Genomic DNA, 12,731 nt, shown 5'->3' on the forward strand with positions numbered 1-12,731 from the left:
AAAACAAGTAAAACTGTCTAGGAAAAAGATTTATACTGTTTGAGAAATATTAAACAAAATTGGATTGTATATGGAATATTTGGCAGTTGTCTGGACACATCTGAGAGACATGTTCCACGTAGACAGGGTTAATTTGTGGATTATGCTGACATTTAAGGTGATAAATTATATATATATATAACGGAATGTATATATCTCATTCCGTAGACTGTATTCTGATTCACTGATATATCGCAGGAAACAGAATCAACTCTCAGTTTCAACTCTCAAACCAATGCTGCCCTCTGCTGGATGTCTCCATTACTGCTTTTGTCTGTGTAACCTAGCAACGGTCTGTCATATGGCTCATGTGTTTGCACTAAAAAAACATAAACAGGATTATGCTTTCGGCAAACCGAAACAGGTTAATATTTACTTTCGTGGGTTTGTACGCATACATCAAGGTACCGTCTTGTAACATACAGCCTGAGCCATATTTACTAGCTGCAATACAGTCTGAATAATAACAGTAAGTTCTGAAAAGGAACGATAGGTAAGATTTTACCCGTACAATTAAAGTTTCCAAATCACTGATGTTTCACTCACCTGTACTAGAGACAGTAGAGACTCTGTCGGTGCTACCCCCAGCTCAGCACTGCAGAAACATCATTAGGTAACTCTGGGAGGAAGGTTCATTTAAATGAAATGTTTTGGCCCTTAAAATAATTTATTTATTCATTCATTCATTGTCTGTAACCGCCCCTGATAGCAAAGAGACCGTGGACCACTGTTGTTCCACTGAGGGCAACGTTGGAGGTCCACTAGTGTTTTGCACAGCGTTTTCTGGACGGACCGCTGGTGATTAAACAGAATTTTAGACAAAATTTTAGAAAATTTTAGCACTTTTCCATTCACAGTCCAATTTAGATTTTTTTTCCTTCATTAGGTTTTTTTTTGGTCTACAGTCAGTGGTGTGCCAGCTTTTTTATGCCAGTGGACCGATATATGCTCGCTGTCTGGGGCTTATCCATTTCGGGGTGGCAGTGGGTCCGGAGCCTGCCGGCGGAATCACACCCTGGAGGGGGCACCAGTCCTTCGCAGGGCGAGACACACTCACACCTACGGACACTTTTGAGTCGCCAATCCACCTACCAACGTGTGTTTTTGGAAGGTGGGAAGAAACTGGAGCACCTGGAGGAAACCCATGCAGCCACAGGGAGAACACACCAGACTCTTCACAGACAGTCACCCAGAGAGGACTCGAGCCCACAACCTCCAGGTCCTACCTGCCACGTCACAGTGCCGCCCTAAAATAATTTATGTTTTTTTTTTTTATTGTATGTATTTATTATATAATACAGGTTTTATTTATTTACTTTTATTTCTATTAATTCTATTATTTATAAATTCTAAAATATTTTTCACAAAAATCTTTTTCTTAAACATATCACATGTGCTGCATTTAAACAGTTTATCTTCTGTTTTCTCACAGACATCAAAAACTGTGAGAAAAAAGGTGAGAATACAATTGTTTGGATTTAGAGTCATTGGTCTCTTCCTTGTCTCTGTAAAGGTCTTTGTGTTTGCTGAAGTTCTTTACTCAATCCAAGTAAACTTTCACGCCCTGGGAACACTGTTTGTACTTCATGTGGAGTTGCTGCCAAACAAAGTAAGTATATATGCTTAGAGCAGCATTAGGTCCACCGTGCCATTTCTGCTTTGTAGGACTGAGGAGCGGACATTTCTATTTTGCTGCTGCCACTTTGCAAAGGTAAGATGATATTTGTGTGGTTCATTGGCTGGTGTAGTGTGCAGGGTAGTGATATAACGCTAGTAACAATACTGCTGATGTGTTCTTTCTACCAGAGAATGGAAGGAAAACTTCCAGAAGACCAGATTAAAAGTGTGTTGGCTCCCTGGAGATTTACCTTGCAGTCAAGTGGATTTGAGAATAGGCTTTTGACAGCACTGGAACTTTATGAACACTTCCCCTTGGACATAGCTGTCACTGGGGGAACCAAGGAGGCCAGTGAAAGGCTAGCTATTGCTATTTGTGGAATTAGTAATGAAAAGTTATCAGAAGAGGAAGAAGAAGAAACAAGTAGTGAAGGTGGAGATGATGATCAGGAGGCAGTTGATGAGGAGAATGAATTGGAAAAAGAGGAAGTTAACGTAGCCAATAAGAATAAAGAAGAAGAGGATACAAATGACAGTGAGGAGGAAGAGGAGGAGGAGGAGGAGGAAGAAAAATCAAAAGTTGGCAAAGCTGCAGAGGTCCCAAGACGACCTAAAAAGCTTAGGATAGTTTCTGATACTGCCTCAATCTTTTTGCACCCTCAAATCCCCCATCTCCGCATTTGGACAGCAGAAGGTGGCTCTTCCATTCAGGATCATTATGATGTGTTGATGGTTCTCACCACAGAGCTGCACCACGAAGATCATGTAAGAATCACCATGGAGCAACGTGAAAAAGACAAGCCCTTGTACCTTGTCAAGGCTGAGCATGAATGGGATCTTGTCTTTGAAAAACCTACAGGACCCTGCATGACGTGTGCTTGGGAGCGAATGAGGGCTCGCAATCTGGAGCTCCAGAAGAAACATAAACTGTCGCTTGAATCGGAAGGGCATGTGAAAGATAGCCAGTCCTCCTCAGGGCTCACCCAAGGTGTCAAACTAGTGGGTCTTGATGAGATTGCAGATGTCTTGATGAAAACCATACCGGAATTGCGCAAAAAGGCTTTCAGTCAGTTTCTGGTAAACATCACAAGAGAACTTCAGGCTCCTAAAGCACCAAGTAACAGTACAGTGTAAGTAAATTCATTTGTCAGTATGCAGTAATTTCATGATTGTACTTATCACCAAAGAACTGAAGCAGATGTCCTTGGATATCTCTAACCTCTCTAACATTTTGAATGCCATATAAACATGTGCTCCACAGATCCCTGGTATATACCACTTTGAAAAGCAGAAAGATAAGCCAGGAAGAACTGGACCGAATCTCTGCAGTCTTTCAGAACAGAGATGTCGTTGACCAACCATCCAAGCTACTCTCTATTGTCACTGCCCTGGAACACTTCCGGCTGGATGTTGGACTTCTCGGGGAGACGGGTTGTGGCAGCTCCAGTCTGTTCAACTGCCTTCTGGACCTGCAGAATGACAAAGAAGGCGCTGCCTCCATTGGTGTCACTGAAACCACTCAGGAGCCTCTGAGGTATCCTTACCCAGAGTGCAACAACACAATTCTATGGGACCTCCCAGGGTTGGGAAGAGTAGGGCACTTGAAGACCCAGTCAGCTGGCTCCAGTTTGCACCAGGCTCCTGTGTTGCCTTCTGATCTCCCTCCCTGTGATGTCTACATCTTGATTTCCCCCCTACGGCTCAGTCAAGGGTGTATCCGGCTGTTGCAGCACCTTCTATCTCATGGTAAATCTTGTTACTTGGTGCTTTCCAAGGCTGACTTGATTGAGGAGAAGTCCATTGCAGAGGTGAGGAAATGGACTGATGAAATACTGGGGAAACTAGGCCTTAAAGAGAATGTGTACCTGGTATCAGCACTTCATCCAGACACACTGGATTTCCTCAAACTGAGAGACACACTGAAAGATGCATTGCCGTACCACAAGAGAGCCTCGCTAGCCAGTTATGTGTCAAAACTGCTTGAGCAAGATGTCTTTTGGAAGAGGGCTGACCCCTGCAAGTTAATGTGACTTTTTATATGTAACTAAACACTTTAAGGAATGGTTTGTGTAATTGCCTACAGCCTGGGTAAGTGGAAAGTTGTGTAAAATGGGTTTCTTGTTCCCTTAAGTCCGCTAAAGGTATTTTAGTTGATATATTGTTTAACAGTAAGGGAAGTTCCATCATTTGTATATAAGTGCTTATTCAATAAAACATTTTGCGTACCATGCTGGGTGTGAGTGTTTGCTAGAGATGTTGTCTGTTTGTTTAGAAGACAGCCTAAAACAAACATGTAACCAAACCTTCCAGCACTTAATGACATATTAATTCCTAACATGGGCTTCCCCTGTAATAGGTGTGCAAATTCTAAGGAAGATTTCACAGTGGGGCATAACTACAAGTTTGCCTAGACTGAGGCCCACCCAGTCAGGCGTAGTGAATTCCCCACGCGAGTTCATGTGTGCAGAAACACTCTCCTTCCTGGCTGTTTGCACATATTTCCACAAGTTGAACTCAGAACTGGAGCAAGAGAGGAGTGGGAGGCACAGTAGAGGCTGCCATTGTTTTTTTGTGAATTGCTTAATGCAGCCTTTCTCAACAGGGATGCTGTGGAGTGTCTGGCTTTGTCAGAGGTGCCAACAAAAATATTCTGACATTTCTGACATAAAAACAATAACAAAAACTTATCATGAAAATGCAGCTAGAACAGCTTCCAGATTAAAGTTGGAAATGTCTGAGAATGAAGTCAGAATATTTCAAGAAATGAAATTGGAATGTGGCGGCACGGTGGCGCAGCAGGTAGTGTCGCAGTCACACAGCTCCAGGGGCCTGGACATTGTGGGTTCGATTCCCGCTCCGGGTGTCTGTCTGTGAGGAGTTGGTGTGTTCTCCCTGTGTCCGTGTGGGTTTCCTCCGGGTGCTCCGGTTTCCTCCCACAGTCCAAAAACACACGTTGGTAGGTGGATTGGTGACTCAAAAGTGTTCGTAGGTGTGAGTGAATGTGAATGTGTGTGTGTGTGTGTCTGTGTTGCTCTGTGAAGGACTGGCGCCCCCTCCAGGGTGTATTCTCGCCTTGCGCCCAATGATTCCAGGTAGGCTCTGGACCCACCGTGACCCTGAACTGGATAAGGGTTACAGATAATGGATGGATGAATGAATGACGTTGGAATGTGAATAGAGAATAAAATCAGAATAGTTGGAGAAAAAAAAGTTGCAATATGCCAACCACAACACGCCAAACTCAGAATCTGAAAATTCTCAATGAGAGACTTAGTGTTTTGGTTAAGTTTTTGCACACTAAGTGGACACAGAGGAAATCCAATTGTCAGAATTTTCAAGAAAGTTTTTTTAAAAACTTTGGCTGAATATGGCTGCCTGAGCACGTGGTGTGTGTTTTGCCAGTCAGATGGATGCAAAAAGTAAACCCCCTCGACAAATAGTTGTGTCTACCCACTCTTGCCAAAGCCCACCCAACAGTCTATTTCTGGCTACGTCCCTGTTTCATACTGCAGGTAGACAGTTTGGCAAGCCAAGAGAGGATCAACAACTGAGCTCTGGGACATGTTGAGAAATGAGGCAAATAATTAATGAAGGATATCTACTCTGGTGGATTCATGGGTTCTGAAGTGTCCCAAAGGGGCACGGGACATTTCTCCCAGGCTTTTTTTTCTGCAGTTATGCAAGATCATTACGGAAGGCAGGCCAGAACTTGAAAACTCGCCTGCTGCTTTATTAAGAAATGGAAAGTTGAGAACCATGTTGTAGCAGCTCTGTGTAGTTTGCTGCCAGTGGTTAATGCTCACCTGCTGAGTCGATGTGACAGCCCTATCTTAATATCTGTCACTCATCTGCTGCTTTCTTTTCTGTGTGGGACAATGGTGGAAGATGGAACTTGTTGATTCCTGTGGCATCACACCTGTCCAACTCTACTCCACCCTGTGGAGCCTTGACATGAAGTTAGTTGAGTTCCAGACATTGAAGGGCCACTAGCATTTTCTTCTTCAGTTGCAGAAGGATGAATGCTCTTGGACAAATCCTAAGGGCACAATTCCAACACACGTATTTGCACAGACTAACAGCAATAGCCCAAAGCATAGTACCCAAAGCATTATGAAATGCCACGGCTGGTTGAGAAACACTTAAATCACAAGAGGACCTTTGAGTAGCATGCTGCTTTCATATTACTTGATTAGATCCATATATACAGCGTGTAAAACTTTCTGTTAGAGAGGTTTTAGCTTGCTTATGAATGCTGTTTGTTATGTGAGTGACACTGAGCAACTGAAGACTGAATAGATAATCCATGACATCTGAAGAGGCAGAGGTGAGCAACTCTACTTTTGCGTGATTGCATATAAGCTACAATGGAACTGGACAACAACGGTCTTTCTGTGCAATGCTACCTGAAGCCTAGGATTGTGGGCAAGATAAGACGCCGTCTTCAGGAAATGAGAAGCCTTTCTCCCCAGCTGTCCACCGTGGACCTGAGTCACAATGAGGCTGCCCGCCTGGCTACTGATGCCCTCCTGGACCATGGCCTGAAAGCCTACCAAGACGTCCTGGTGAAGGAAGAGGAAGCAGACTTCTTGTCTACAGAGGAAAAGAGTTACATTTTGGGGAATGTTAAAGATCCTGTGAAAATCAACACATTTGAAGTGAAAGATGGTGACGTGTCTGACTCCAGCTCAGAGTGTAGCTCGCAGACATACTTTCCCATGGTTTCAGAAAGTGAACCACCCGGTCTGGACTTTGGCTGGCCGGTTGCAGACTGGAGTTACCACCTTCAGGGGGTTCCCAGCGTGGAGGTTTACTTCCAGTCACATAAATCGGTCAGCATTAAAGATCTGCTGCGAGAATTCATCAGAAAAGCAACAACAGTGAGTACATTATATTCAGACGGGTTCATTATTTTGAGAAAGTTGATGTAGTGAAGGCGGTTCTTTATTAATAATCTCAAGATCAGTGGTGCACAATTTAAGAAAAACCTAGACCTGATCTCAGAGATGTGTCCTGCATACTTACATCTATCATTTACTACCATCGCAACTGTAATTTGCAGTGGAGTATTAAAACACATTGCTTGATGTGTGATTTGTTTAGCTTCAACTAAACTTAGCTAAACTTTGTTTATCACTTTGCATGAGCTGCTAGTGAGAAATGTGGAATGAAAGAACATGAATGAGAACCTCTTGCTGTGAAAACAATTTATACTTCTACACACAGACCACTATAAAAATAGAAGTCACAATGCTACTACTACTAATAATAATAACACTATGTAAATAAAATTTACAAACATTGTTAACAATTGGGGTCCACCCCTCATCACAGGTTCTGGCCATTGTGATGGACACTTTCAGTGATGTGGAGATTTTCTGTGACATTCTTGAGGCCACAAAAAAACGAAATGTATTTGTTTACCTTCTGCTGGACCACATCAACCTGCAGGTTTTTAAAGAGATGTGTGCAAATTTGCAAATCAACAAATCACATCTTACTGTAAGTAATTTATTATTTTCACTGATTCATTGATATCCAAAGATGCCATCTCGTTAATCTGTTGTATTACTTATGCACAAATATTAAACAATAAAACTCAAATGATATCTTCTGATTTTTCCTCTTGAAAGCACCTATCAGTTCGTAGCATTGGCGGAGAAACCTACTGCTCCAAATCTGGGAGGAAACTCACTGGCCAAGTTAAGGAGAAGTTCATGATTGTAGACTGCACTCATGTGCTAGCTGGGGCATACAGGTGAATACAGATGTTTGATCAAGGATCAGAAAACAGCAGGAGTTCTCAGTTAGCCAGATAGCATAAGCCCAGTGCTGAGGACTGTACAGTACCCAATGTAACTCCTAACTTTTCCTTCTTCTGTTTCCAGCTTTACCTGGTTGTCCTGGCAGGTAGACAGGAATATAACAATGCTCTTTAAAGGGGCTAGTGTGAAAGCCTTTGACATTGAGTTTCGCCGGCTGTACGCTGCCTCAAAACCAGTTCCAGATTTCTACACAGTGGAGCCCGAAGAGCTGAGTCCATTTCCACGTTTCATGGAGCAACCATTTCAACAATGCCTGAATTTAGCTAATGCTAATGCTAATGCTAACTGGCTCCCTGAGACAAATGTCAGTCATTATCTCCAGCTACAGAATCAGAGCTCTCCTAGACTTCATACTATGTCCAGCCTGTCCAGCCAGCAATTCCTGAAGGCCAGGACTTTGACATCCCTTTGGCTCCCACAGAGGATTCACAGGCCCACTGTTAGCCAACGTTTCACTCCAAGAAACTTCAGCATTGGTAACCCTCCCTGGCACCTTCTAAACAACCACCTCCACCAGGTCCATGGAGGGCTTCCTCTGACTCAGAGGATTCTGCCCACCAGGTTTAACACTGCTGTGCTTGGGGAACACCACTAAGACACAAGAGCCCATGGTGACATGTGTCAAAAACACTTTTTAAGGTCTGGAAAGTTCCCTACACAACTTTATGCTTCACCTTATGCTATGACGACTCTAAGTGACATTTACTGAACATCCTGGATGTAGTCACATGACAGTTTGGGAATGTGTGAACTTATTTACAGTACGACAGTGTGCTTCATGAGGACATAGAGATCGTAGAAATGCTTATTTTAAAAGAGTGTTTTTGTTTCTAAAAGGTGTATTCCAGCATTTTTAACAATTCAAATGCTTTCAGGAACAAAATGTTCAAGTACAAGTTACAAAATGGTTGGTGTGATGTTGGTAAATAATTATAGAATACAACAAGAAATGTGAAACAAATTTGTTGATTCTTTGGTCTGTTTTATATTTCTCTGTTAATCTTTGAACATGTTACTGGACCCTCTTCCTGTTCCACCTTCAGTGATAAATCATAAGCTCAATGTAAAAAGATTGTATTTATCATGAGTCTATAATACAAAGAAAAAAAAATTCATGGTTTCATTTTATTTTTATTATGTAAATATTCATAATTGAAGCCTCATATATCACTATTAATATTAAAATAAATGTTTTTAACCAATAAAATGTTTATTTAAAAAGTATTTGTTTTAAGAAGGACAAAAAAGATGTGTTTTTACTTTTGAAATCAAAGCGGGTAGGGGTTTGGTTTCCTACTCTACATAGTGCAGTTTCAGCAGGGCTGAGCCCAGAGTAGCCATTACAGCTCAGTGAAGCATCACAATTATTTTGAAACAGGTAATGTTTCTTTAAATAATCCAAAATGATACAGAGTTACGTAAGAACATTTTATTAATATATTTCCTCCACTTTTCACAGTGCATGATGTATTTAAAAAAAAAAAGCTAAACATGGAAAATATTTTACTCTTCAATGTACACAAGTATTAAAAACATAAGTGTTCCTATGCATGGCGTCCTAGAGTTTATTAACAGATAAATCAGTTTTCTCCTCCACTGGCAGAGAAGTGTGTAGCTTGTTCCACCACCTTTCCTCAAAGTCCTTGATTGAAAAACCTGATAAACTCTCTCCATCCTGGTTCTCCTCCCTCATCTTCTCTGGGTTTAAATCCTCAGCCATTACCTGTATACAGTAATAGAAAACGTCCCTTGCTCTTACAAGACATTGTAGGCACCTCCTACTAAAGTGCTACACAGGTGCAGTAAACAACAAACAAATACTAAAGAATAGAAATTAGGAATAAACCAAAAGGGAGTTTTGGTTTAATTCTTTATCCATTCTGCCACTGATTATTCACAATGTATGTACAAGCACCATCTGATCCTATGCAAAACAGCACTACATCTCACCTTGGAGATGATTTGGAGTGTTTCCTCCTCCAACTGTAGCCTCTGTAGAGACTCTTGGGTTTCCTTTAAAGCTCTCTTGCTCTTCTCCAGCACGAATGAGAATTGCTGAATCCTCAGGATCTCAATCAGTAGCCTGAAAAACAAACAGTAGACATAACATCCCCACATTATCAGTGCCAAAGCTTATCTGCTTTCCTTTATTTGTGCATGTGAAGCCGACTGAACAGACCTGCTTCTAACAAAACACATGGAGGCCTTTAAGCGCACCATTTTCTTCTCTTCTTGCTGCTGTGGATGTAAAACATCTTTTGTATTCTCCTGTACGTCGGAGTGCTCCAGGAGGCTTTGAAAACATGTAGCCAGTTTCAGCCAATGCCATGGGTTAAACGGGTGAATGGAACAAAGCTGTTGCAGACTAGTAATACTGGCATTCAGATCTCCACAGCCCTCCTCGACACTCAGTTCCAGCAGTAGGACACAGGTCAGGTGACAGGTGTTGGTAGCTTCTTTCCTCTGTCAAAAAATAATCAGAACCCAAATTAAATGTGTGTTAAAATGATTTTACCATAAATGCCTTAAAGGGGAATTTCACTCATTCATCCATTTATTCATTGGCCCTTTTACCAATGACTGAATTTATACACCAGTGAATAAATAATAATTAACGTTCACAGATACTCAAACAATGTAATAAGTCACAACGCCCATCAAGTACTGAGTATGGATGCTCTAGAAGGCTCAGAGATAGTAAAATGTGTTTACCAGCTTTTCACAGGTGTACAGGGCTTGTTCTCTCAACCCGAGACGACTGTAGCATCGTGCCATACTCTCCAACACGTCCCTTCTGAGTGACAGGTTGCCACTAGGCACCAAAGAAAAACAAGCCCTGTAGTCCTCCAAGGCACTCTGCATTTTTCAAACAACAAACAAGATTCATGACCCAAATGGACAGTGATATTCCAGACTTTGACGAAAAATATATCACTTTAAAAGGCTGATTTAGTAATAAATCACCTGGTATTGTTTTTTCATGTATTTCAGGTCAGCCCGAAACTTCATGGTTTTCTGCTCATCCAGCTCATCTTCAAATGTTCCATGGTGACAAAACCACTAAAGCCAGATCAAACAGAAAGATCAAAGCAATGAGTGAGAGCCAAAAAGAAATGAACAAACAATAAGGATTTGTTTAAAAATATATATGTATCATTCATTCATTCATTATCTGTAACCCTTATCCAATTCAGGGTCGCGGTGGGTCCAGAGCCTACCCGGAATCATTGGGCGCAAGGTGGGAATACACCCTGGAGGGGGCGCCAGTCCTTCACAGGGCAACACACACTCACACATTCACTCACACACTCACACCTACGGACACTTTTGAGTCGCCAATCCACCTACCAACGTGTGTTTTTGGACTGTGGGAGGAAACTGGAGCACCCGGAGGAAACCCACGCGGACACAGGGAGAACACACCACTAGGCCCCTGGAGCTGTGTGACTGAGACACTACCTGCTGCGCCACCGTGCCGCCCTATATATGTATTACTTTCTTTTAAATAGAGTGCACATGACCAAAACAAACTATAAAAACCCCATATTACTTACCTTCTAAAATGCAACTTTTTTTAGAATAACTTTCATGCCATTTTAACAAAAACAACTATTATTTAGAAGCATTTTGGAAGTTTAAAGTCAGATAGCAGCCCTTTGGTTGCTGCAGTTTTTCAGTCCTAAAAATGTTGACCATCAATGCAATTGGAATACCTTTAAACCACTACAGAGAATTATTTTTTGTGTGGCAGATGACTCTCAGTACCGTGGGGCTACTGACATGGCAGAGACATTATAGTGTGAGTGGTACTTTTAGTGTATGAGCACTTACACATTGTTTGTGGGTTTTCTAAACAGGGTCACACATTATTACACACTGTCCTAAAAGACCACCCTTCACTTATTCCATTTCCATTCAAAAGAGCCAATAATTACAAGTTACATATTCATTCATTGTCCAGTTCAGGGTCAAGGTGGGTCCGGAGCCTACCCGGAATCCCTGGGCACAAGGCAGGAACTCACACTGCAGGGGGCGCCAGTTACAAATTCAGCATCAGATAAATATAACATCTTATTTGTCAGTATTTACTGTTGACAGTGTGATGGCAGAAGGGGTTTAAATACACAAATGATATATGAATGAGTAATGATATCATTGGAAAAAGTGACGGACTGCTCCTTTAACAGTCAGCACAACATGCACTTAGTACACATGATGTTTTAAAGAGATCACAAGATCTACAAAGCGTTAGATTTATCAAACTTCTGCACAGTATCGACACCGATGGACAAAGAGGATAATGAAATATAATGGAGCTGAAAAGCCAGGACTTCATTACAAACCTACTGACCTCTGGCTCGCAGGTCTTGGGTTTATAAGCAGGCAGCACTGCTGATGAAACCCTCTTCCGAGACTCTTCAAAAACCGAGTCATCAAACGTGCTGCCCAGAATCTCCATCCTGTAAAGCCCAGCCCAGATCATGTCATATGAATATCATGTCATCTCTCTGCCTCTGTTTACTGCACATGTGAAGCGGTTCCGTTCTTCTACGTCACCTGGAGAACAACGCACTCAAGTGGCGACACCGCCCTCTAACGTTCATTCTATATAGCGATCTATTAATGAGGAACTCAGTTATCTAAGTGTCTCCTTCATTGATATCGTCTGATGATCACTTGGAAGCCTTGAGAACTGGTTCATTGAATTTAAAAAATGCCATTGCTATGACAAACAGTAATTACAGCATTATAGCATATGTTATAAGACTTAATAACATGACATCAGTCAAAGTTAATTCCAAGACAAATTAAAAACAATATATATATATATATATATATATATATATATATATATATATATATATATATATATATATATATATATATCTTCCTGAATGAGTCTTGGAACACAGTTTCAAACCAGAAATGGTTTTGACTGCTTACTTTGCTCATGATACATCTTCTAGCAGATAAACAACACATGCTTATGAAGCTAAACTTTCCATTTTGACTGGGGGTCTTTAATAATGAATCGTTTATTGATGTGTATATTTCCACAAACAATAAAAGTACAAACTCTCATAAACTACCAAAATATGAGGTACAACAAGAAGAGAAAATGTTACTAAAGACATTTTAGGGGTTTAATCGAATGCCAGAATAGGACTTTAACTGAAGAAAATGTTTAAAAGTTAGTGACTCATAGCCTTTCATCGCTGTTTTTTTTTTTTAATGGCGTCTTGTCACGGTGTT

At 41.3% G+C, this 12,731-nt stretch overlaps 3 protein-coding genes across 3 annotated transcripts; 2 read left to right on the forward strand and 1 right to left on the reverse strand.

Moving 5' to 3' along the window:
• Positions 1–1,021: 1,021 nt before the first annotated feature.
• On the forward strand, positions 1,022–3,748 carry zmp:0000000951 (uncharacterized). Its single transcript, XM_066643201.1, has 4 exons — positions 1,022–1,258; positions 1,553–1,750; positions 1,846–2,786; positions 2,918–3,748. Exons 3-4 carry the CDS (start codon positions 1,849–1,851, stop codon positions 3,684–3,686), a joined length of 1,707 nt encoding a protein of 568 aa, XP_066499298.1. The 5' UTR covers positions 1,022–1,258; positions 1,553–1,750; positions 1,846–1,848; the 3' UTR covers positions 3,687–3,748.
• Positions 3,749–6,020: 2,272 nt separating this feature from the next.
• Positions 6,021–8,478, forward strand: LOC136691858 (protein FAM83A). The gene is made up of 4 exons (XM_066664788.1): positions 6,021–6,533; positions 6,988–7,155; positions 7,287–7,411; positions 7,542–8,478. The coding sequence occupies exons 1-4, from the start codon at positions 6,021–6,023 to the stop codon at positions 8,071–8,073; spliced, it is 1,338 nt and encodes a 445-aa protein (XP_066520885.1). The 3' UTR covers positions 8,074–8,478.
• Positions 8,479–8,927: 449 nt separating this feature from the next.
• zgc:101716 (uncharacterized protein LOC492784 homolog) lies at positions 8,928–12,042 on the reverse strand. The gene is made up of 6 exons (XM_066643119.1): positions 11,830–12,042; positions 10,443–10,538; positions 10,191–10,334; positions 9,658–9,941; positions 9,429–9,561; positions 8,928–9,201 (listed from the first exon to the last, which is right to left on the reverse strand). The coding sequence occupies exons 1-6, from the start codon at positions 11,959–11,961 to the stop codon at positions 9,037–9,039; spliced, it is 954 nt and encodes a 317-aa protein (XP_066499216.1). The 5' UTR covers positions 11,962–12,042; the 3' UTR covers positions 8,928–9,036.
• Between the last annotated feature and the right edge of the window lie 689 nt (positions 12,043–12,731).

Source organism: Hoplias malabaricus, chromosome 1, assembly GCF_029633855.1.
Source record: "Hoplias malabaricus isolate fHopMal1 chromosome 1, fHopMal1.hap1, whole genome shotgun sequence".
Lineage (NCBI taxonomy): Eukaryota > Metazoa > Chordata > Actinopteri > Characiformes > Erythrinidae > Hoplias > Hoplias malabaricus.

Excerpts from the sequence above, each read along its gene's own strand:
- LOC136691858 (XM_066664788.1), top strand. The coding sequence starts at position 6,021 with ATGGAACTGGACAACAACGGTCTTTCTGTGCAATGCTACCTGAAGCCT. Across the intron at positions 7,156-7,286 it reads TCAACAAATCACATCTTACT|CACCTATCAGTTCGTAGCAT; the intron begins GTAAGTAATTTA and ends TCCTCTTGAAAG. Across the intron at positions 7,412-7,541 it reads GTGCTAGCTGGGGCATACAG|CTTTACCTGGTTGTCCTGGC; the intron begins GTGAATACAGAT and ends TTCTGTTTCCAG.
- zmp:0000000951 (XM_066643201.1), top strand. The coding sequence starts at position 1,849 with ATGGAAGGAAAACTTCCAGAAGACCAGATTAAAAGTGTGTTGGCTCCC. Across the intron at positions 2,787-2,917 it reads GCACCAAGTAACAGTACAGT|ATCCCTGGTATATACCACTT; the intron begins GTAAGTAAATTC and ends TGTGCTCCACAG.
- zgc:101716 (XM_066643119.1), bottom strand. The coding sequence starts at position 11,961 with ATGATCTGGGCTGGGCTTTACAGGATGGAGATTCTGGGCAGCACGTTT. Across the intron at positions 10,335-10,442 it reads ACATGAAAAAACAATACCAG|AGTGCCTTGGAGGACTACAG; the intron begins GTGATTTATTAC and ends TGAAAAATGCAG. Across the intron at positions 9,942-10,190 it reads TGTACACCTGTGAAAAGCTG|AGGAAAGAAGCTACCAACAC; the intron begins GTAAACACATTT and ends ATTTTTTGACAG.